This window comes from Camellia sinensis, chromosome 2 (genome assembly GCF_055761805.1).
Source record: "Camellia sinensis isolate YWXY chromosome 2, ASM5576180v1, whole genome shotgun sequence".
NCBI lineage: Eukaryota > Viridiplantae > Streptophyta > Magnoliopsida > Ericales > Theaceae > Camellia > Camellia sinensis.
Genome location: NC_138962.1, coordinates 220,020,079 through 220,043,734, shown reverse-complemented (window position 1 = coordinate 220,043,734; position 23,656 = coordinate 220,020,079). Strand labels below are relative to the sequence as shown.

General features: G+C 32.0%; 2 protein-coding genes across 2 annotated transcripts; one reads left to right on the top strand and one right to left on the bottom strand.

Moving 5' to 3' along the window:
• Positions 1 to 1,045: 1,045 nt before the first annotated feature.
• On the bottom strand, positions 1,046 to 19,397 carry LOC114268049 (ferric reduction oxidase 2). Its single transcript, XM_082917062.1, has 8 exons — positions 18,491 to 19,397; positions 17,956 to 18,058; positions 14,847 to 15,038; positions 13,945 to 14,179; positions 10,406 to 10,733; positions 8,796 to 9,039; positions 2,599 to 3,296; positions 1,046 to 1,434 (listed from the first exon to the last, which is right to left on the bottom strand). Exons 1-8 carry the CDS (start codon positions 18,696 to 18,698, stop codon positions 1,295 to 1,297), a joined length of 2,148 nt encoding a protein of 715 aa, XP_082773188.1. The 5' UTR covers positions 18,699 to 19,397; the 3' UTR covers positions 1,046 to 1,294.
• Positions 19,398 to 19,468: 71 nt separating this feature from the next.
• On the top strand, positions 19,469 to 23,368 carry LOC145820654 (uncharacterized). The gene is made up of 3 exons (XM_082917063.1): positions 19,469 to 19,803; positions 22,944 to 23,108; positions 23,223 to 23,368. The coding sequence occupies exons 1-3, from the start codon at positions 19,573 to 19,575 to the stop codon at positions 23,235 to 23,237; spliced, it is 411 nt and encodes a 136-aa protein (XP_082773189.1). The 5' UTR covers positions 19,469 to 19,572; the 3' UTR covers positions 23,238 to 23,368.
• The last annotated feature ends 288 nt before the right edge of the window (positions 23,369 to 23,656 follow it).

The window sequence follows — 23,656 nt, the reverse complement described above, 5'->3', positions numbered from 1 at the left end:
AAAAATTGATTGTTAAAAAAAAAAAAAAAGAATGAGATTTGGAGACTAACTAATTAGTCGTTGATTGTTTAATGTCTTTTGGCGACTAAATAATTGGTCGCCAAATTCTACACTTTTACGACTAAAATCATTGGTCGGCAATTCCTTACCTTTTGACGACTAAATTATTAGTTGGTGATTTCTCAACTTTTGAGGACGAAAACAGTTGGTCGCCGATTTTTTGTTTTTGGCGACAAACATATTTGGTCGGAAAAATATTACTTTTCACGACTAAATGAATTAGTCGCGGTAATGATATATTTAGCGACCAAAAAATTAGTTGGCAAATCTAATTTTTCCCGACCAACTAAAATTTTGGTCACGAATTACTTTTGCCGACCCTCAATTGACGACCAAAGTAGCGACCAAAAAAATTGATCACGGATAACTTTTGCCGACCAAAAATAAACTTTTAACGACCAATTTTTTAATCGACAAAAATGTTAATTCTTATACTAAAAAGATAAAAAGATAAATTATTTTTATATCGTCAAACTTTACATAAGTCTTTAAAAAGCGCTATGGTGTTGAAGGTGGGAGAAGAAATGAGGACTCGTTTGAGAAAGTTCAGCGAAATTGCTAGTGATAGAAAAAGCTGCAAGGTCAATAAATTGATGAGCTTGTCGAGTTTATGTAAAATAAATAAAATCATATTACAAAATATAAACATATGATAAAATCATCATCACTCGATTTTCTCCCATATAAATAGTGGACCCCACTATTTTAATCAATCCGGAGACAACCACCCAATGGGCAGGGACTAATTACTCGAGGGCATTTCTAAGTTTTGTATTTTACTGTCAAATACTTATTTTCAGTTATTTAAGGATTTTTATTTTTTTTCAATTAGAAGGAAATAATTAAGGAATTAAAGCCAATTAACGAATTAATTTCTCAGTAATATATCTATAATGTTGGGAACTCTAATCCCCTATAATTAGTTTTATAAAGTAAAATCTATTCCTCCAAAAAAAAAAAATTATACAAAATACCATAAAAAAACTTTAAATAAAATCTATATTTTATATGCGAGGTTGAACCCAAAACTCCAATATAATAATACTATTACAAGTTGCCTGAACAACTATATGCAAAAACATAGTATATAAAGGAGAAACAAATATTGAATGTACAAATCATTTTTTATGAACTTTAATAAACATAGATCTCAACAATACATTACGCTTTATGTCATTTTTGAAGATTCACTTTCTAAGCCCCATTCATCTTTGTAATGGATGTGTGAATCACATCACCAGCTAAAACTAATGGACTCAAAATGCAAGTTGTGTGCCAACCCAGATGAACAAATGGCCGCAACCTCATGTCTCATATTCTTAGGCCCACAAACAAGAACTCCAACACTTGACTCCTTGCGCTCTAACAAAATTCCTGCAATACCCACCTCAGTTAATTTGTAAGATTGCAAATGAATTGAACTGAGCTAAATAATGGAGTGAATTCAAATTGAGGCTTGAGATTGGCTCAAATATAGAATTGCATACTAAATGAGCTCAAGCAAAAAATATTCGAATTTAGGTTCGAACTCGGTTTGGATACATAGGTGGTGTTTGGCAAGTGGGTTGGGGCTAAAATAGCCACAAAAGACAAAACAGGCTATTTTAGCCACAACAAACAAAACATCACATCCAACCCATAATCATTACACTCTTCTCTCACAAAAAAAAGCCAAAAAGCCAAAAAGCCAAAAAGCCCTTCCCAAACCAAGCTTTTTAGCCCAGGCTAAAATAGCCAAAAAAACCAAAAAGCCAAAAAGCCAACCCACTTCCCAAACGGAGGCATAATTAAACTAGATTATCTTCTATCGAAATTTAGACTCAACAGTGTTGTTTGTGTATTTGGGACCCACTATGATTCCCACTTTGATGATCTAATCTATTTATTTTAAATGTATTTAGGTATATATTATCCATAAAAAAATAAATTGATTCAATAATCATATTCAAATGATTTTATAATATTTGTCTTTAAAAAAATTGAGGAGTATATAATTTTAAAATTATACCGTCATTTTTTTAAAACATGATGAAATAATATGGGTATGATTAACAAATCCATCTGATTTTTTTCCTTTATGAATGATCAACACATATAAATCAACAAAACAAATAAATCACATCAAAACAAAACTCTTCATGGGCCTCACGGAGTGGACAATACTATCCAGTCTATATCGTGGAGAGGGGGACAAGCCCATGCCCTTAAACTACTAGTTTGAATTAGTTATGGACTGGCACTCTGGAGAAGAATAATTCCAGGAACCATAAAAATATGGGGAAATCACTGGTTAGTAAGGAGAGAAAAAAATTATTACAAATTTATGTCAAAGTTTTTATTTTTAATTATTAATATTATTAATATTTATTATTTATTTGTAATTAATTTTGATTGACACTATGGTGTAGTTTTCTCTAAAAATATCTTATAATTCTATCATGAAAGTATAATGTACCGTATAAATTTAAAATTGAACTGTCGTAGACCATAAATAAATTGAATTTTATTTACATGTGCTCTAGAGAAAGCTTTACTTACTCTTTAGGTCAGGCCTTCCACCATAATGCACATTGTTAGGTTTGCCAATAGACTGGTGAGGTAGGCTTTCCAACTCCCTATCATCACTAAACCTAGTTAGCTTTCCACCTTCCATATCTTGAACCTGTTTTGTTGCTTCCATGGCTATCTGTTTCTTGCTCCAAACAAAACCTACACAACCTGTCATGGCAATGGCTATGCATACGAGCAACATATTCAACATAGCTTGTGAAGTGTGCGAGTAAACCCTATTCGTGTTGTGATCGATGGGGTAAATATAGAACCGGGTAAGAATCCCCATGAAGAGAAGGAAGACGATGAAAGATGATGACACGATTGCACCGAGCCAGAGCCAACCATTGGGGCCTAAAGTGGGAGACAAGGGTGCATCTGAGGGATTAGGCTTGAACCGGATGGTTCGGAGAGGCTTTTGTTCGTTCTCCGATATGGGTTGTTTTTCTCTTGTTATGTAGGCCTCAATGTGGAGTTCGAAGTTGAGAAGTTCAGATGGGTTTTTGGAATGTGGAAAGAGAAGGTCTAGCATGGCGAGGTCGGATGAAAATTTGAATGCACTGATGAGAAGAATTTGTGGAGTGGTGGTGGATTTTAGGGTTGAGGTTGTGAAGATGAGGTCACGCGTGATGGAGATGAATGGAGCAATGCCACTGCCTCCACTAACCATCACAAGCATGTCATGCCTGCAACCACAATTTGTATACCAAGTCACCAATGCACGCCATAGAAGTACGGGCTAATTGTTTTGGTTCATTTGAGCTCCAACACTTTAATTATGTTTAGTTTGGACTTTAAAGTATTAGATGTGTGTTAAAATGGTTCAGATGGGTGACTTTGGTAATATTCATTGTCAAAATTAACACTGTGTTTGGATTGAGTGATTTGGAGAGAAAAGAAAAGAAATAGAGAGAAATTTATTTCTCTTCCTTGTTTGGTTATCTTAAGTGGAGAGAAATGGGGAGAAATAGAGAGAAATGGAGAGAAACTCATTTCTCTCATAACCCTTATTTTCAATCTTCCCAAAAGTGGAGAGATTGGGAGAGAAAAGAAATCCACAAATGCTTATATTTTCATAATACCAATTTTACCCCTATAAAAATAAAAGAAATAAAATGATTGAAAATATAAAAAGGTTATTTTGGTAATATAACATAAAATAATTTCTTTTCTTTTCTCTTAATGAAATCTAACCAAACAAGAAGGAGAGAAATCACAATCATTTCTTTTCTTTTATTTCTTACTTATCCAAACAAAAAGGAGAGAAATTACAATCATTTCTTTTCTTTTCTTTTCTCTTATTACTTAAGTAATCATTTCTTTTCTTTTCTCTCCTAAGTTACCAAACATAGCGTAATAGATTGAGATCTTTCCATTCTAAAGTTGTAATAGAAAATATTTATTTCATTATTTAAGGGCTTGTAATGATTTTTAAATATACTTTTGAAATAAAAAAATTACATCTCAGAAAAAAAAAGAAAAAAAAAGAAAAAGAAAAGCTATTTATAAATTGAAACCATGAAATGTGGGGAACCAAATGTGAAATTAACATTCTTTTGTTGAGGTGTAATTTCTCGTTCAAAAAATACAACTGATTCTAATAATAAATATTGACTGCATCAGGCATGAAGGCTACTTTGCACATTTATGGCTGGTTTGACAATAGATCCAAGTCTACTAGCCTCATTGAATTGAATCTAGTTAATGTTAAAAATGGGTTCCCAAAACCTTGGTGTGTTTGTGGTGATTTTAATGAAATTAGGTATTTATCTGAGAGAAGAGGAGTATTTGGGAGGGATAATGGAATTAGATGATTTGCCAATGATAGGGAGAAGTTTTACCTGGTGTAATTCACTTGAAGGGGAGAGGTGGAGTAGGTTTGACAGGTTTTTAGTTGATCCGAGGTGGTTGGAGAAGTTTAAGTTAAAAGTGTGGGGTTTGCCTAGGGATGTATTAGATCATTGCCCCATAATACAAGGGAGGATGATAGGAATTGGGGGCCAAGACCATTTAGATTTTTGAATGCTTGGACCTTACATCCTAGTTTCCTGAAAGTAGTGCAGAAATCATGGTCAGATTCACAAGTTGATGGATGGGCTGGTTATAGATTTGTATGGAAATTAACATGTCTAAAGAATGATCTAAAAAAATGGAATCAGGAAGTGTTTGGAAATGTGGATTGCCAGCTCATGAAAGCAAAGGATGAATTACACGATTTGGACTTGATGGCTGAATCAAGAGCACTGCTACCACAAGAGGTGTCAAGGAGAAGGGAGGTCAAAAGTCTAGTATGGAAATTAAGGAGGAGAAAGGAGTGGATATGGCTGCAGAAGTCAATATTAGATGGGACATTAAATGAGGATAAAAACACAAGGTTTTTCCTCTTAAGTGCTAACAGGAGATTCACCAAAAATCTAGTAGATTCAGTGGAGGTTAATGGGGTTAGAGTTGAGGTGAGGAGCCTGATCAAGTGAAAGAGGAAGTGCTAAGGCATTTTTCTATGCTATTCAAAGAAGAGTGGGTATCAAGGCTAAAGCTTGCTGGTTCTATGTTAACAGTGAGTAGATCAAAGGTTGTGGAGACACTTGAAGTTGAATTTTCTGACATGGAAGTTTGGGAAGCAGTAAAGGATTGTAATGGAAACAAAACTCTTGGACCTGATGGTTTTAACTTGTCTTGTATCCAGAAGTGTTGGAAATATATGAAGGGTGAGGTGATTCAATTTATGAAGGAGTTTCATTCTAATGGAAAGTTAATAAAAGGTTTGAATTGCTCATTCATAACCTTGATCCCTAAAAAAGATAGTCCCAAAGGATTGAGTGATTATAGACCTATTAGCTTGGTTAGTTCAGCTTATAAAATTTTGGCTAAAGTACTTTCAAGAAGAATTAGAAAGGTTCTACCAGATGTTATTGGTGAGGTACAATCAACATTTCTGGGTGGTAGAAACATTTTTGATGGGATGTTAATTGCAAATGAGGTAGTTGATTGGTGGAAGAAGACAAAGAAGAAAGGAGTCATTTTGAAAGTTGATTTTGAAAAGGCTTATGACTCAGTGAACTGGAATTATCTGTTTTCTATGATGTCTAATATGGGGTTAGGAGATAAATGGAAAAATCGGATGATATCTTGTGTAACCAAAGCCAGAATTTCTGTGTTAGTAAATGGGTCTCCTACAGAAGAGTTTTCTCCTCAGAAAAGGATTAGGCAAGGTGATCTAATCTCACCTTTCTTATTTATCATAGCAGTTGAAGGTCTCAATATTCTGTTAGAAAGGGCAAAGGAGTTAGGACTATTGAAAGGTGCATCAGTAGGGCTAGCTGAGTTAAAGTTGTCACATCTTTAGTTTGCAGACGACACTATAATATTTTGTGAAGCTGAGGAGGAGGAAATTTTAGTCATCAAGAGGACACTTAGGTGTTTTGAAGTTATATCAGGGCTCAAGGTTAATTTTCACAAATGTGTTGTGTGTAGTGTGGGTGTGGATGATGAGAACATTCAGGAGTTTGCCTCTATTCTGAATTGCACAAATTAGAAGCTTCCCATTAAATATCTAAGATTTCCTCTTGGTGCTAGTCCTCGAAGTAGAAAGATTTGGCAACATGTGGTTGATAAGATTAGGTGTAAGTTGGCATCTTGGAAGAGAAAATTTCTGTCATTTGCTGGTAGGTTGACATTGATAAAGTCAGTAGTGTCTAATTTACCTTGCTATTGCCTGTCTTTGTTTGTAATTCCTAAAGGTGTGGCCAAGGTGATTGATAGGATTCAGGCATCTTTTCTTTGGGCGGGCTCCGATCTAAAGAGAAAGATGCATATCGTTAAATGGGGGGAAGTGACAAAACCAAAAAAGCAAGGAGGGTTAGGTGGTAGGAGGATTAGGGAGATGAATGAGGCTCTGCTATTGAAATGGTGGTGGAGGTATGGGGTGGATGAAAATGCTCTGTGGAAACAAGTGTTGGTTAGCAAGTATGGTTCTCAAGGGGATAGATGGCTGCCTGACTTGATCACTGCAGATGAAGGGAAGGTTTCCAGGATTTGGAGTGACATTTTGCATGTAGTAAGATCTAACTATCCACTGTATGACTTTTGTGAAAGCAATATAAGGATAGAGATTGGTGATGGTTGTAGAATTCAGTTTTGGAATGACAAGTGGCACATGAATATTCTAATTAAAGAGAAATTTCCTAGGTTGTTTAGCCTATCCATGGATAAGGAAGGATCTCTGAAGCAGTTTGCTCAAAGAAGACAGAGTTCTGGGGAGTGGGTGTTCAACTTTAGAAGACCCTTTTTAGCTTGGGAAGAGGAGAAAGTTATTAGATTACAAGGGATGCTGTCAAATGCATCATATCATAGTTCAAATAGCCATGATACATTGATCTGGGTGGCTGCCTCTTTAGGTCTTTTTTTTTTTTGTGGCGTCAGTCAAAACTTGGTGTGAAGCTAGGTGTGGGTATAGGTTGAAAGTACCTGAGTGGTTGTGGCGAAATGTAGCTCCACCAAAGGTACAATTTTTTGGGTGGTTAGCTTGGAAAGACAGGGTTAAAACAGCAGGGTTCTTGCACAACATTAGGGTCATTAGAAGTAGTAAAGAATCTATTTGCCCCTTTTGCAAAGCTAAGGTTGAAACAGGTTCTCATGCGCTTATTCATTACCCAAGAGTATGGAAGGTGTGGTCAAATTTGCTGGATTGGTGGGGAATCAGTTGGGTAACACCTGCAAATGTGGAGGGTCTGATGAATTGGTGGGTGGGGGTTAAGTTTAAAAAGTTGGAATTACAGGTTTGGAAACTGTTACCTTTTGCAATGTTGTGGTCCATTTGGAAGATAAGGAATGAATGTGTATTCAATAGCCTTAATCCAAATTTTGCTGATGTGGAAAAGCTTATAAAGGTTAGAGTGGCAATGTGGGCCAAATCAAGTTTGAAGGGTGTCCATTTTTCAATCCATGATTTGGTCTCAAACATAAGGGAGGTCAGAGTATGCATAGGTGGAGGTTGAGATGGTCTTGAGCTTTGGAGTGATCTTTGCTGTTAAAGAAGGGTGTGTTGTAGGTTTTGTTCTGTTGTGGTCCTTTGTTTGATGCCCTGTTGCTGGTTGGGCTCGGAGCTCTCTCTGCTTGTCTACTGCTGTTGCCACTTGCTGCTGATTGTTGGTAGTGCTGCTGTTGCTGCTGCTTTTTGGTATTGTAAAGTGCTGTTTTGGGTGTTGATGTTAGTATTTTGGTGCTGATTTTGGTGTTGTTTGTTATGTTTATTGCGGGTTTTTTTCTTGGCTTTGATTGGTAGCTTACCAACTCTTGATGATGTGCTAGCAAGGGATTGGGTGGGTATATTGGTGCCAACCTAGTTAGGATTGATATGTTTTGCTATGATACTTTTTGCGCTCATCTCTTTTCTTTCTTGATGTAATGATTTCTTGTTCATCAATAAAGGTTTTATTTTTCTGATCAAAAAGAAAAAAATATATATATATATATATATATATATATGATTGATTGATGAGTAGAAAAAATATGAAAATTAGAGTTGCCTTGGATATTCAAATAAATTGTCACATTATTGAGTTTGAAAAGTAGATATAATTTTAAATTATGTTAGGGATCTTAAATAATTTACCAAATTTTCTACCAAACCTCCGGTAGAAAATTTAGTAGATTGTTTGGGATTCATAACATTTTTTTATAATTTTTGGGCGTGAATGGCACTACTCAATGCCTTTTGTCAACTTTTTTTATTGATTTTTTTTTTTATAATAAATTTTCTTTTTTTTTTTTAAAAAGTTTAACTTTTAGGTCTTCCCAAACTAGAAGACCATAAAAATTAAATAAAGATTTGAAAAAATTCCACTAAAGACAAAATTGTAAAAAAATATAAATATATTTTTTAGTCTTCTGTGATTTTTTTTTTTTTTTTTTGGGGGGGGATTTTTGAAAATTTTTAGATCATTCAAATCAAACTAGAAAAAGACCTGAGAAGAATGTTTTTTAAAAAATTACTAAAGACAAAATTTCCAAAAATTAAAACGAGACATTTTCTTAGCTTTTGCTAAATAGAGAATATTTTTGAGGAGAAAATTGACATGGTAAAATTTGGGTACTGAAATGACACACAATGCAACCGTTAGACACCAAAAATGCAATTAATCATAGGAGAAACATACCCATATGTATTCACATTTTGCACATACCTAAGAAAATCAGTTGAAATAGGTCCATAAGGTCCTTCAATGGACATGCGAAGATGATCCACCGGAGATGGTGAAGAAAGCATCTGATAGAGCTTCTCACTCCAACTTCCTTCATTTTTTATGATGATGCTTAGCTCGTCCGGTTCGAGATTACTACTTGAGCTAATGGTGAAAGGGTGCCATTGTAGTCTTGAAATGGAGGGCACATTTATGAAGATGATGCTTGTTGGAGTGTAACTCAAAGCTGCACAAGATCAAAGTAAATAAAATCCTACTAAAGAAGTGCTTCAAATTATCGGAATCTATTTTTGAATTTTTTCTAAGAATAAACTGGCAAAAAAATAAAATAAAATGAAAATAAACAAAACTCATCGTTTGAATACCTTTTTTTCCTCTTTTTTGAGGAAAAATAATATTAGTTTCTATTTTTTCATAAATAAAAAAAAAATCAAAAATAGATTTTGAAAACAAAACCAAAGTAAGGATTTTTAAATTTTAATTTTTTTCTCTAGAAATTGCATTGATTGCAGTAAAGTCAATACTTGCATTCATCCTGGTGGATTATAAACTAGTAGTGTAATTAGAATTTTCAATCATTTAGTGGAGTAGATTTTAGTTTTACAAAATGGATTAAAATTTTGACATAATGCACTATAATATTATATATTTCCTTTGACATGGACATAAGTAATTCAAATTTATCAAATTGTATGTAAAAATAAAACACAGAAACATAATACTATAGAGAAAGATAGTTCAATTGTGCGCTAAGCAAACATTAAAACTGACCCAATGAGGGTCAAGATGGGTCCACCCATGGCAGTGCACAAAATGTTGGCCAGCAGCCTCAACGCCCTAGGCCAAGGTTAAGAGCTTAAGACAAGTTTATAAAAATTGTCCATATGTCATGTCTATGTATAAAAAGAATTGACATTTTAAAGGATTTTTTTTTTAAAGGTTAAATTGTCCAAAATAATTATGAAAAATAGTAAGTGAAAACAATGTCACCATATGGCAGTAGACAATGTTGTCTACTAGTGCTATCACTTGGGGGCCATTTGGGAAGCAAATAAAAAGTCAAAAATCAGTTTTTAACCCATTTTAAGTCATATTAACTCTCATATTTTTTACACAAAAAAGATAAAAAAAAAGTCAAAAAATTAACTTTTAACCATTTTCCAAAAAAACGTCCACTCCCAAGGCCAAAATTAAGAACTTAAGTCAAGTCAACCAAAATTATCCATGTTATGTCTATATACAAAAATAATTGACATTTTAAAGCTCTTTTTTAGTTCAAATTGTCCAAAACAATCATAAGAAAAGAGAAGTGAAAACAAAACCAGGAGGCACAATCATTGACCATTAGATTCATTTTGTAAAGCTACTAGTACCATTATATTATAATTTTCCTTCCTTCAAATTTTAATGGTGTAGTCATCTAACATCACTCACATACATGTAGCCCCGCCCTTGTTATAAACTTCATCTAGGATGAATTCAATATTTTTAGAATTGCACTTTATGTACGGTAATAACGTATCTACTAATATGCATATCAATGATCATAGAAAGAACTCGGGCATCAAATTAAGTATAGTTTATAGCTTTACCTCGACTCTTGGAATAGTTGAGCTCCACAGTTTCACACGACATGACACGAGCAGAAACTAAATGAATGCCTTGTCGTGATTGTAAGAACCTCAAGAACCGATCGACCATGAAGAGATAGAAACCGGGAAGAATGGTGTAGGAATAAGAGAAGCCGAGATGGAAAATGTAGAAAATCATGAAGAGAATGTACAAGTGATGAGTGTAAAAGAAGAGTTCAAACATTTTTTGCCTTATCCGAGGGTAGGTTGTTACCCACAAGAACAAACCAAATAGCAAAGATAGTTCTCCAGCTACATTTGATACCCTGATGGTACTCCACTTGAGCACCTGCATTGCATCAAGAAAAGAAAAGAAAAGAATTTAATTTTCAATACAAGATTAAGTTTGTTCTAAGATGAAATTTGAAAATTACAAAGATGAATAGGACAACTTTGAGAGGACTTGAATTCTCTTCATTTTTTTTTTCCTGCAATAATCTTGTTATGATTTTCTGTTGCAAATAATATAATACAATGATTAATTTTTTAAATTTTGAACTATAAAGTAGTGTATGAGACTCATTAAAAGGCGGGCTCACTTACCTTCAAAAAAAAAAAAAAAAAAACCTTATACCTAAAAAGAACTAAAAAGAAAGTTGGGCCCAATTCATGGTATGCAATTCAAGGTTTTTTAATGTTATGTGTCACTCACCCAACCAACTGGGTCCTAATATTCTATTTCAAAATTCAAAGTTTATGCCAATATGTTTGGATGACATGGATTTTGAGAGAAATTAAAATATAATTTTAATCTTTATAAATTCACTATTTCGATATAGTTGAATTGAGAATGTGATTTTTGATTTTTGAAGTCAGCTTAACTCAATTTTTTAGATTAATAAAAATCTAAAAAATATATTTTTTGTTGAATAAAATTCTTGAATTATTCAAATATAAGAATGAAATTATGTGCAAATCGTATTATTGAGAATGAGATTTCTCAGAATGTGATACTCATTTTTGGTTCCAAACATAAATAATGTTATACAAAATAAATATTTTTCTAAAAATTTCATATATAATAGTGTGACATCTCATATGAGCTATGATTTTTTTTTTATAGAAGTTATGTTTGTGTAATATTATCCTAGATCGTAACCAGATCCTCACCATTTAATTTACAGTAATGTTGTTGCGTTCATAAATAAATAAATAAGTAACCAGAAAAATGTATAAATAAATAATATATTAGTCATTCTTTTAATTTATGATGAAAGTCCTCCTTTCACAGGGGGACGGACCAAAATGATTCCGAAAATTATGCATGATCAAAAGGTGTGGAAAAGTCAAAATACGACAAACAAACACAACTTTCAAACTTTTGCTTCTTTTTGCCCAAAAAACAAAACTAACACATTGCCAAAATCAAAACGACAAACTAACCTCCACAGTAGTGCTACAACCAAAGTAGATGGCAAAGGAGATATGGCCACTTTATTGAGGATGATCCACAATCGTTCATTTTATGTGCTTTTTGCTCAATTCTTTTTGTGGTTCTATAAGGTTGAGTTCGGATTAGGGATGGCTATTTTAGTTCGATAGGCGGGAGTTTGCCTATACTTGTTTGAATAGGATAAATTTTATCTAATTCGACATTTATATGGTGCGGGAGTAAATTTTATTTTGATCAGCCGCAAAGGGGGTAAGGCGAGGTACGGTAGGTATCGTCTTTCCTTATCTAAATCTGACCCGGTATAATTAATAATATATATAAATAAATAATATGTGTATATATATAATATAATTAAATATAAAAAAGAAATATTAAAAGTATGTGATTCTGTTTAAATATAAATAAATAATAATTCTAAAAGTTTCACTGCTTATATATATGAAAATAAGAAAAATTATTTAGTATGTTAAGAATGTTAAAAATTTAAATGATTTTTAATTTTTTTTTTAACTATTTGAAATGTGGTGGGGATATCCACAAAGGTGAGGATGAGGTTAAAAAATTTCACTTATAGTGAGATTGGAGCAGGAGTGGGGGCAGGGGTGGTGTTTGAAAGCGGTGGCAAAGGCAGAGATAGAGGCGGAGAATGACAAATTCGTCCCAAACCCATCCATGACCATCCCTAATTCAAATCAATAATTTGGATAAAAATTTATAAAAAGAACAAAATATAAAAGAAAAGAGTGAATGAAAAGAAAGTTAAATGTTTGTGACATTTTCTCGCCCTTTTCCTATCTCAAGAAATTTCTCGTCAAATCCAAACACAGCCCAAGTAAGACCGAACAACCTCAAATTCTAGGAAGGTGCCAAACAAAGGTTCAATAAGTGAAGCGTAAGAATTTAGGACCGTTCATGATGGAGATTTCTGTGAAACAAAAGTGTGGGCTCTGTTTGTTTGTTTGTGACCTAACCTAGGGTCTGAAGCCAATATTTCGAGGTCACTTCAGTTGATGGAATGAGAGTAATAATATACAAATAAGAATACGTAATATAAATTTTGTATAAAAATGATATAATTATATTATGACTTACTATTTTAAAAAGTATAATTATTAAAAAAACATTTAATTATAAAATCATCACTGTCATTATTTTCGCCAAAAATTATTTATATAAAATTTGTAAGAATAGCATTGTTCAATGACAGAACATTAGTAATATACAAATATAAAATATATATATATATATATATATATATATATATATAATATTATGCTTACACTAAAATTTATTATTTTAAAACAAAATATTTATTAAAATAATATTTAATTACATAAATGCCACCATCCACCCGTCAAATCATCCGAATTAGGATCACGAGATTAAAGGGTTGTTTGAGATGTTTTAAATAAGGTGTCGTTTGGGAAGTGGGTTGATTTTTTAAATTTTTGATTTTTTTGGCTATTTTAGCCTGGATTGAAAAGCTTGGTTTGGGAATGACTTTTTGACTTTTTTTGTGAGAAAATAGTATAATGATTATGGGTTAGATGTGATATTTTGTTTGTTGTGGTTAAAAAGCTTATTTTGTCTTTTGTGACTAAAATAGCCAAAACCATCTTTCCAAACGGGACCTAAGTGTACTTTTTATGAAATATGAGTTGGGCTTGAAATGATGTGGTAGAGAAATGATGTGACTTAAATAAAATGATATGACTTAAATAGGATAGTGACTTTTTGACTTTTTAACATTTTTAAGAAATGCTAAACGAGGCCTAAATTTGATACGTAATTTCATATTTATTATATAAAAAAAATTTAATATGTTTTAGGACGCAAAATTAACTAAATTTTGAAAATATCCACTTTTTAAAATATATATTTATTCTGTGAAAACAGTTTTAAAAAATCCAAAACAACTTTTTAGTTTGTTAAAAAGTAAGTTGTTTTTAAAACAATTTTTGAAAACCATTCGTCAAACAAAATTTTCTATGTTCTCCAAACAAATAAAAAAAAGGACGAAAACACCACATAATTTGTTTTATTGTACTTGTGACTTGCTAATAATGATGATATAATTATGAATAAAAGAAAAATGGTTAAGTATTACCTCTGAAAACTTGTTGGCAACAACCCAATAGATGATGTAGACGACACCATGAGAGGTGAAGAGGACCATGGTAATGTGTCCAAGCCAAATATGATACTTGATGCTAGCCTCTGGGGAGAGTCCAAAAATAGGCAATAATGATGAGCCACGTGTCACTGGGAAGAATAGAAATGCTAGGCATATGTTCCCAACCAGGCCTAGTGTTAGACCAACTCTTTCCAATTTAACCTCCCATCTGCCAAAACCACCATTTCTCTAACATGATATATTAGAAAAAAAAAAAAATACAAAACACGAAATACAAAACAAAATTGATATATAAACAGGAAAATTGTACAGAATTATTACGTCATTCTAAAACCAAATTATGTCTAAAAATTTTGATGTTTTTATATTTTCCTATAAGAAAGGGGTATTGCCTTCCCCTCTTTTTTCTTGAATCAATAATATTAGGTTAAATATGTTCAATTTCATAAATCTAAAACCCCAAACTTCCACTTACATTCCCATTTCAACATGACAAGTTTGAAACTAGAGAGATTAGAGTAGAATTCAAAAGAAATATGAAAATTATATGTTCGTGAAATTTATTTGTTTTTCTTTCTTTGTTAAGAATTCTTAAAATTTTCGCATGATCTTTTTTGGTTCAAAATAGTAATGATAATTGACGGAAATGCAATTGAAATACATTCACGAAATTGAAACAAATAGGCATCCAAGTGAAATATCGTTGAAACTAAAGAGACAAATTATATAAGTTACTCATAACAAGTGTGTAGAAAAGTGTATTAAAAAATTTAATATGCAATTAAAAAAAATTATAATAAATCTGAATCACACATTAATTTTTTTATTTTTTTTAACATAAGATTATTATTGATTTTTGGAAAGGTGATCCTTACATTTTATCGCCCTTTTGCATTACTTGCCGTCTGACATCGGAGAAGAAGATGTGCAAGTAAGCAGAGAAAGACCAAACCAAGAGTGCAATGAACATCACAAGCATGGCTAGCTCTATCCCACAAACAATCCCTAGCCCTTTGATGATCATTGGTCTTTTCCACGAACCAAGTTTATGTGTTTTCCCATTGCACCTACATAGACAAACCAACCATTGAAACATTCATCAAGTTACTTTTCTCAAATTAGTGATAAATTCAAAACAATAAATAGGGTAGATTATATATATGATTCATGTAAGTTGTTTCTTGTGTCAATTTTTATTTTCATAATTTTAATTGTATTAATTTTGTCATTTAATTTTTCAGATTATGTTAATTTAATAGTCCATTCGATTACATTAATTCAATCGATTATATCTATTAAAAAATTAGACAGAATTTAAAAGCAAATGATTCATTTAAAAGGAAGTGGACAATTTTCAAATCGGATGTCAACCACCAACCATTTTGATGAGTAAATGGACTAGTTTGCCCCCATGATTATATCCAAATTTTAAGATGACCTTATCAATTATATTAAACTGATACACAATATGAAAATTTTAAGGATAAAATTGATGTATTTAAAACTACATGCATCAAATTGATACTAACGACCAATTATAGAGATTACGAGTGTAATTTAACCTAGGTTTTTGTTAACATATCCTTTGAGGGCATATGTTAAATAAGCATTAAGGGATTGTTTGGGGTATTCTAAATAAGTGTACTTTTTGTCATTTTAGACTAAAAGATTAAGAAAAAAAATATGGATGTTTGGGTTAACTTTTTGACTTTTTATGAAAAAATGTGTATTAAAAAATTGTATAAATTAGTGTGTAGAGAAAAATTAAGATTGAGAATTGTGCAGCCGTAATTTTTGACTTTTGGTGAATAGTGATAGCTTTTTAACTTTTTTGGTAACTTTTTGACTTTTTAACTTTTTTATAAGTTGCCAAACTTGGCCTAAATAGGTACAATTATCTTTACTTATATAGAAACTAATACAAACTTAAAAACTGTCTAAATTGAATAATATTTTTATAAGACCAAATTACCTTGTTTCTTTCCCTCCATTTTAGCCTTTCATCTTTTTTTTTTTTCTTCTTCTTTTTCTTTGTTTTGTACATTTTCACCCTCCTTATTTTTATATGATTTTTTTATTGGTAACAATTTTTTTGATAATTTGAAAACATATATATATATATATATTGTCAAATTAATTTTTATTTTTTCAAAATAAATTTTTAAAATTCAACCAAACAAAAATAATTTCCAATTAATTTTTTTTTCTAATTAGAATTAACTTGTTATAAAAAGAATGAGATAGAGTACAACAAATAAAATTAAAAATAAATTAAATTAAAAACAAGAGCAAGTTATATTAAACCTCCTTAAACTATCGACCATTTACATTTTACCCTCCTAATGTTTTAAATCTAACAATTACTCCCCTCAAACTATTTGAATTTGAACATTAAGGGTGTGTTTGTTTGGACGGATTGAATAACGGGGGATTGGAATCCATCGGACTGTTAGTTCTGGGATACATTATCTCCGAATTATTTGGTTGGACTGAATTTATGTCCCATGTTTGTTTAGTCATGGGATTAAATGTTAGGAAATGACTATTTGATTGGATAGGATATGAATCCTATGTTTGTTTAGGATATTATAGAGAATGATAAATGTTTAAATGACTGTTTTACCCTTTTCAATTATTGACTAAGTAATAGCAATGTTAAACATATCTTTAATATTTTGATTATTTTTAACTAGATTAAATAAAAGTTTATTTTATTTTATTTTTTACACAATTAAATAAATTTATTTTTAAAAAAAAAATTAAATTATCAATAAAAAAATATGTTATTTTTTAATTAAAATTTTAAATAAATTTATTTTAAAAATAATAATAATTAAATAATGAAATTAAATAAAACATCTATTAAAATTTAAATAATAAAATCAAATAAAATATAAACAAAATTTTAAAATAAAACATCAATAAAATAAAAAATTATTTTAAAAAATTAAAAAAATAAAATTATTTTATTTTCAAATTGAGGCATTTAAATTTTAATAAATTTTACTAAATATAATACATCATCAAATAGTAGAGAGTCAAAATGACCATTTCATCACCTAATCTCATATCCCCTTTACCCCTCCATTTGTGTCTCACCCCTTTAGGACACAATAGTTCAATGGATTTGGAACTAATAGTCCGGTGCAAAAATTTTGAACGAAACAACGGACTATTAGTGCGGATGAACTAATAATCCAATCCAAACCCCTCAATCCCTCAAAACAAACACCATCTAAGTCTTTCTGCTAGTTATCTATCAAATATTTGAATGAAAAATTGTCAAGTATTGTGTACATAATGATTATATTAAATTTTTACAAAAGATAAAATAGGATAATTTGGTCATAAAATTTAATATAATCGTTATGTATATAACACTTGACAATTTTTCATCTAAATATCTAGTAGAAAAATTTAATGTTCAAATTTAAATAATTTAAGAGTAGTAATTGTTAGGTTTAAAATATTAAGTAAGTAAAATATAAATGATTGATAGTTTGAAAGAGTTTAATATAATTTGTCCAAACCTTTATGGTCAAAGTTGGCAGAGCCCTCACGTGATTATTTATTTATTTTTATTTTTTTAACACTACATTGTAATAGTTAAATAATTTTATTATCAAATTCCTACCTACCTCAAAATGGGATAATTTTGTCCATATAAAATAAATATATCACATTTATTAGCTTCTTAAAAAATACTAAAATTATTTATACTTTGAGGAGTACTATATGTCCTAATTTTTCTTCTACTTTTGTTCAATATTTCCATACAAGTGAAGGTAATTAATGCCAATTATTTACTTATTTGGGCGTATGTTAATAAAGAGTAATTTTCATATACGATAAGATATATCCATGTGGTACTTTCTATTAGTGGAAGGTAGTGGAATATGAGAAATATTATTGAATGTTAGAGGAACAATAAAAAGTATATATATTTGTAATTGATAAAAAGAAAATCGCAAGTAATCTTCATACCTTTCTGTGCTATTGTTACTCACTTGCTTTCCCAAATGGAGATATACACAACTCATAACAGCAATGAATAGAACAGGGAATGTGTAAACCAGAATTGTTGGACCTATAGATCAAAACTTTGTGTGTAAATGGTATAAAATTTCTAGAACAAGAAATTTTTAATGATGACAGCCAATTTAGATATTCAACCCAAATAAGTATTTCAAAACACAATTTCAATGAACTTATTTTGAATTTGTGTTTTCAAAACACACCATTTTGAAGTACAATTTCAAAAATCAATTGTTGCATCTAAAAAAATAAGTTTTGAAATAGAGTTCTTCAAAAGATTTTTTAATAAAATTATAACTTAAACTATCGAGTACTCACAATATTATTATTATTATTTTATTTTTTTTGTAAGTTTTAATAATTATTTGGTAATTAAAAAAAAAATACATACATTGCCATGGAAGCAAAAGCTTGTGAATGGAAATGAATGATGAAATAATGTTTGAAGTGACGAACAGAGCACAGATATAAGATGAAATCAAACCTTGGAAACCAAAGTAAGTTGAATTGGTGTTAACAAGAATCTTCCCAAACCATGTCTTGTACATGTGAGTCGATGTCATTACCCACATAATAAGATATCCAACAGAGACTGCCATTATTAACATCATTATAGCTTCCCTCATGATGATTTTTACTCTTCTTCCATGTTCAAGTGAAGGGGCTGATCTCTTCATCACCATGGACTCCATCCTCTCTCTCTCTCTCTCTCTCTCTCTCTCTAGAAGTTTAGCTACTGAGGAAAAAGACTGGAGGGAGAAAGTCTTACAACTTACAAGGGTATGTAAACAGCAATTGTGGTCTATAAAGACGGAATTAAGAGAAGATCATGGGTAATGATCCTCTATTTCTGTAGAAATTATTATTTATCATATAATTTTAAAAATATATATATTATTTTATACATAAAATAATCTCAGCATAAAATATATATATATATATATATATATATATCATTCTTCTTCCATCTTGTATTTTTTTTTTTTATTTTGCACCAAAAAAAAACTTCTCCATTTTATTAAAAATTACTTCTATAATATTTAAATTTATATATATATTTAAATTTGTATATATATATTTTATGTATATAGTAAAAAAAATTATTTTTCTTTTTACCACTCTAATAATAAAATACTGATTCCGCAATGTGTGTGTATATATATATATATATGTGTGTACAAAGCTTGCTATAGGTGGACAAATGTGTTGCTAGTTAAAAGTTAGACATCTATATCTATATCTATATCTATACAGTATTATATAAGAGGGAGTCGATTATGCTACAGTGTATGTGGGTCTCCTTTTCATTTGCCTGTTTTGCCCCTCTGCTTTGTTGTGGTTTCCTAGCCAGCTCATAGCTCTTGTACAGCAGCCATGTCGCCTTTTGCTACAATTTTTGGTGGGTGTGAGAGAGCCATGTCTTTATATTTTCTCAATCTATTCTCTCATACTCTACTGGAGTTCAGATCCTCTCCTTGAGGATCCTCCTTTAGCTCCTACTTGCAACGGTTTAGATGAGCCGTTGGTCATCCAACGGCTCAGATTAAAAAAAAAAAAAAATCAAAAATGAAATGTTTTCGAGTTCCCGCCAAACAAAACAACAACACAGCTCAAAGATTCACTCTCACTCTCACACAGCACTCTCCTCCGTCGAACCCATCCTCATCCTCACCGATGAACCCATCCTCACCGATGGCAAACTCCATCCTCACCGACGGCGAACCCATCCTCACGCTTCGTGAACTCCACCGCGACGACCACCATCGGTTAAGCAAAGATCTCTTCAACACGAACCAGGTTGGTCTTCGAACAAAGATCTTTTGTCCTCTGTTTTCAATTTTGTTTGAGCAAAATTCCATTGCTCAAGAAGAGCTAACAGTTTCAAACATAGTGAACCCTGTGTAGGATTCCATCTTTTGTCCTCTGTCTTCACGAACCAGGTTGTGGATATACTGAACCCTGTGTAGAATTCAATGTTCTCCAAGATCATATCTGAACCCTCATGTTTTGTTAATTACAAATTAGATCATATCTGAACCCTCATGGAGACATTCTTATTAATCTACCCAAAAAAAAAAAAAATTTCCAAAATTGATAGCCTGATTCCTAGAGAGAGAATTTTATATATGAAGACTGGTCCCGTAATATTTGATAATTTTCCCTTGTATGGTATGCATTAGAATATTTGAGGTACAGTGAGTGAATATAAAGATTCTTTAGGATGAAAGTTAGGTCTGATTTCCAACATTACAGTGATTGAATATAAAGATTCTTTAGGATTGAATATAAAGATTATTTGAGGTACAATGAAAGCTAGGTCTGATTTCCAACATTACAGCATATTTAGACTATATTGTCACTGATTGTAAACAGTGGTGGAAAAATATATTTTAATATATATGACAGAGTTCCAACATATACATGTAGAAGTGGAATTTTTTAAAACTGAACTTAGTCTCTTTATGTTTTTATGTATGGTTTTTTTTTTTTTTCAAACTGAAATTATGTTTTTTTTTATATGGGTTTTCAGTTGCATTTTGATATCGATATGGAACCTGAGAATGATTGTGATTGGAAGCCAAAACAGGGAATGACATTTGATTCTGAGCAATGTGCGTATGATTTTTATAATACATATGGAGGAAGAATGGGGTTTAGCATAAGAAGGGATTATTGTAGGAAGGAAAAGTTCACTAATCAACTTATTTGTAGACTTTTGGTTTGCAACAAGGAGGGATTTCGAAAGATTGACAAGCGAGACCCATTGTCAAAAACCCTAGAGCTGAAACTAGAACTGGTTGTGAGGCTCGACTTTATATTAAATTAGATGAGGGTACTGGGAAATTTGTTGTTACTGATTTCAGAGAAAAACACAACCATGATCTTGTATCACCCGAGTGTGCCCACGTGTTGCCGTCACAAAGAAAGATATCGACTACCCAAGCAATTCAGTTAGATTTGGCGGCACAATCTGGTCTTCGTTTAGGCCAGTCTTTTGAACTCATGGGTAGGGAAGCTAGTGGAAGGCAATGTCTTGGGTTTACTAAATTAGATTCTAAAAATTATTTGAGAACCAAAAGACAACAAAGTTTAGCATATGGGGAAGTAGGCAATGTGTTGCAATACTTTAAAGAAAAATCTTTGCAGAATCCTTCATTCTTTTATGCTTTTCAATTAGATAATGAGGAGCAAATAACCAATATGTTTTGGGCCGATGCACAAATGATCATGGATTATGCCCAATTTGGTGATGTTGTCACATTTGATACGACTTACAAGTTAAACAAAGAACATAGACCCTTCGCATCTTTTGTGGGATTCAACCATCATAGGGAAACAGTGATATTTGGTGCAGCATTGTTGTATGATGAGACCGCCGAATCGTTTGTATGATTGTTTGAAAATTTTCTAGAGGCTATGTCAAGAAAGGCACCAAAAACTTTGTTCACCGATCAAGATGCTGCAATGGCTAAAGCCATACCCATCGTTATGCCTGACACAAGTCACCGATTGTGTACTTGGCATTTGATGCAAAATGCATTAAAACATGTTAACTGTTTGTTCCAAGATAAGGGGGTGAAGGGTGTACTAAATAAATTCTTCTTTCACATTGAAGATGCAAATCAATAGAAGTTAGAGTGGGCGGAAATGCTTGATAAATATGATGCACATGAAAACCATTGGTTGAAATTGACTTTTGCGGTGAAAGAAAAATGGGGCTGGCCTTACGTTAGATCAACATGGGCTGCGGGAATGAGTATCACTCAACTTAGTGAATCTTTTAATGCTTTTTTGAAGGATTACATTCGTTCTGATTTTAACTTAAATGAATTCTTCATGCATTTCGAAATGGTACTTTACGAAAAGCGATACAAGTAGTTAGAAGCAGGATATGCTTTGTGCCAAAGGTTGCCAAAGGTGAAAGCAACAATAAGAATGTTAATTCAAATGGGTAATGTCTACACAAAAAATATCTTTGAGGAATTCCAAAATGAGTACTTTCAATCCATTGAATCGGACATAGAAGCAATTGAATATGGGGAGGCTAGTACCATTTACACAGTTGTTGATGTTGGTAACAAATATGCAAGGAAAGTGACAATGGAGAGGGATGACTCTTTGGGTTGTAATTGTACAAAGTTTGAAAGGAAAGGAATCTTGTGTTGTCACTCATTAAAGGTTATTAGAGACATATTGAAGATGAAAGAGGTTCCTCCACAATATATTCTGAAGAGGTGGACCAAACAAGCAAGAGCCGAAATTGTGAAGGACATTAAGGAGAATGACATTGAAGTAGATGTGAAATTCCAACAAGCATCGCGATATAAGACATTGATGACAGCAGTTAGAGCACTAGCAAGTAGAGCTGCTGAAATTGAAGAAACCTTTGATTTTTGTATTGCACAACTTGCTACATTAGGTGCAAATGTTGAACGCAAGTTAAGTGCTCATTTTGATGTTGGAAATGAAGTAGGTAATGATGATGACACCCAAAGCTTTGAAGTGGATTGCGAAGATGTGAATCATGTTGTGCAACCAAAAGGATTGAAGAAAAAGGTGGCAACTAGTAAGGGTAAAAGGAGGGTCAAAGGTGAATTCGAAGCGGCGTTGGTAGCGAACTCAAAAAAAAAATCCCGTGCTAACAGCTTGGCTTTGTCACAATCTATTGCAAATTCAACAATTGCACCTTCTCCATTATCTGTTGGAGGAGATATATATGTTGGTCAACATGTTCCTCCTCTTCAACCTCTTCCTCCCCTTCATCCTCTTCCTCCATCTTTGCCCATGAGTGGTAATTATATTCCTCCGCCATTGATATATCCCACATATCATGTAATTCTTACTTGATAAATTATATTTTTTGTATGGATATAATATGTGACTCAAACCATGACAGAAACCATAATAACGAAGCGTAATATATGACATTGTTGTAGGCGAACAATTTGCGGGAGATGTATGTGGTGCCAAATTATTTGCCAACTTCAATGCTTCAACGGCATTCTGCTCAACCAACATTCCAGTCTCTACTACAAGGTTCATGTGGATATGACATTGGGTTTCGATATTCTCAAGAATCAACTACTCCAATGTGTAGTCAGGTTCATCCTTCATGTATTTTTAATTTATAGTTGTTGAAAATTCTAGGTTTTTAGTTGATGAAAATTCTGTGATATCATGTATTTACTTGCTAAAAATTCTGTCTTTTTTGTTAGGTTATGAACAGGTAGAAACAGAAGCAAACTGATGCTGAAATTGGGCTGGAAAGTGAAGTCATGGCCTCTAAAATTGTGAAACAAACTGCTGCTAGAAAATGATGTAGAGGAATGTGTGTTGAAATGTTAAATTTTATGGACCAGTGTGTCACATTACATGGACCAATGTGTCAATTTTGATGGACCAATGTTTTAATTATATGTTGGTTGATGTTCATTTAACTTGTATTGGTTGATGTTGGTTGATGTTCATTTATGTTTGCTGCTATGGTTCTACAATGATCTTCATTATTTCTACAATGGTTATGGTTCTGCAATGGTTATGAGTTGATATTTTCTTGTGTTACTATGGATATGAAGAAATGGTCAACAAATGTTATGCAAACAAGTATGCAAACAGGTATACCGGTTCTGTACTGAACACATGTATGTTG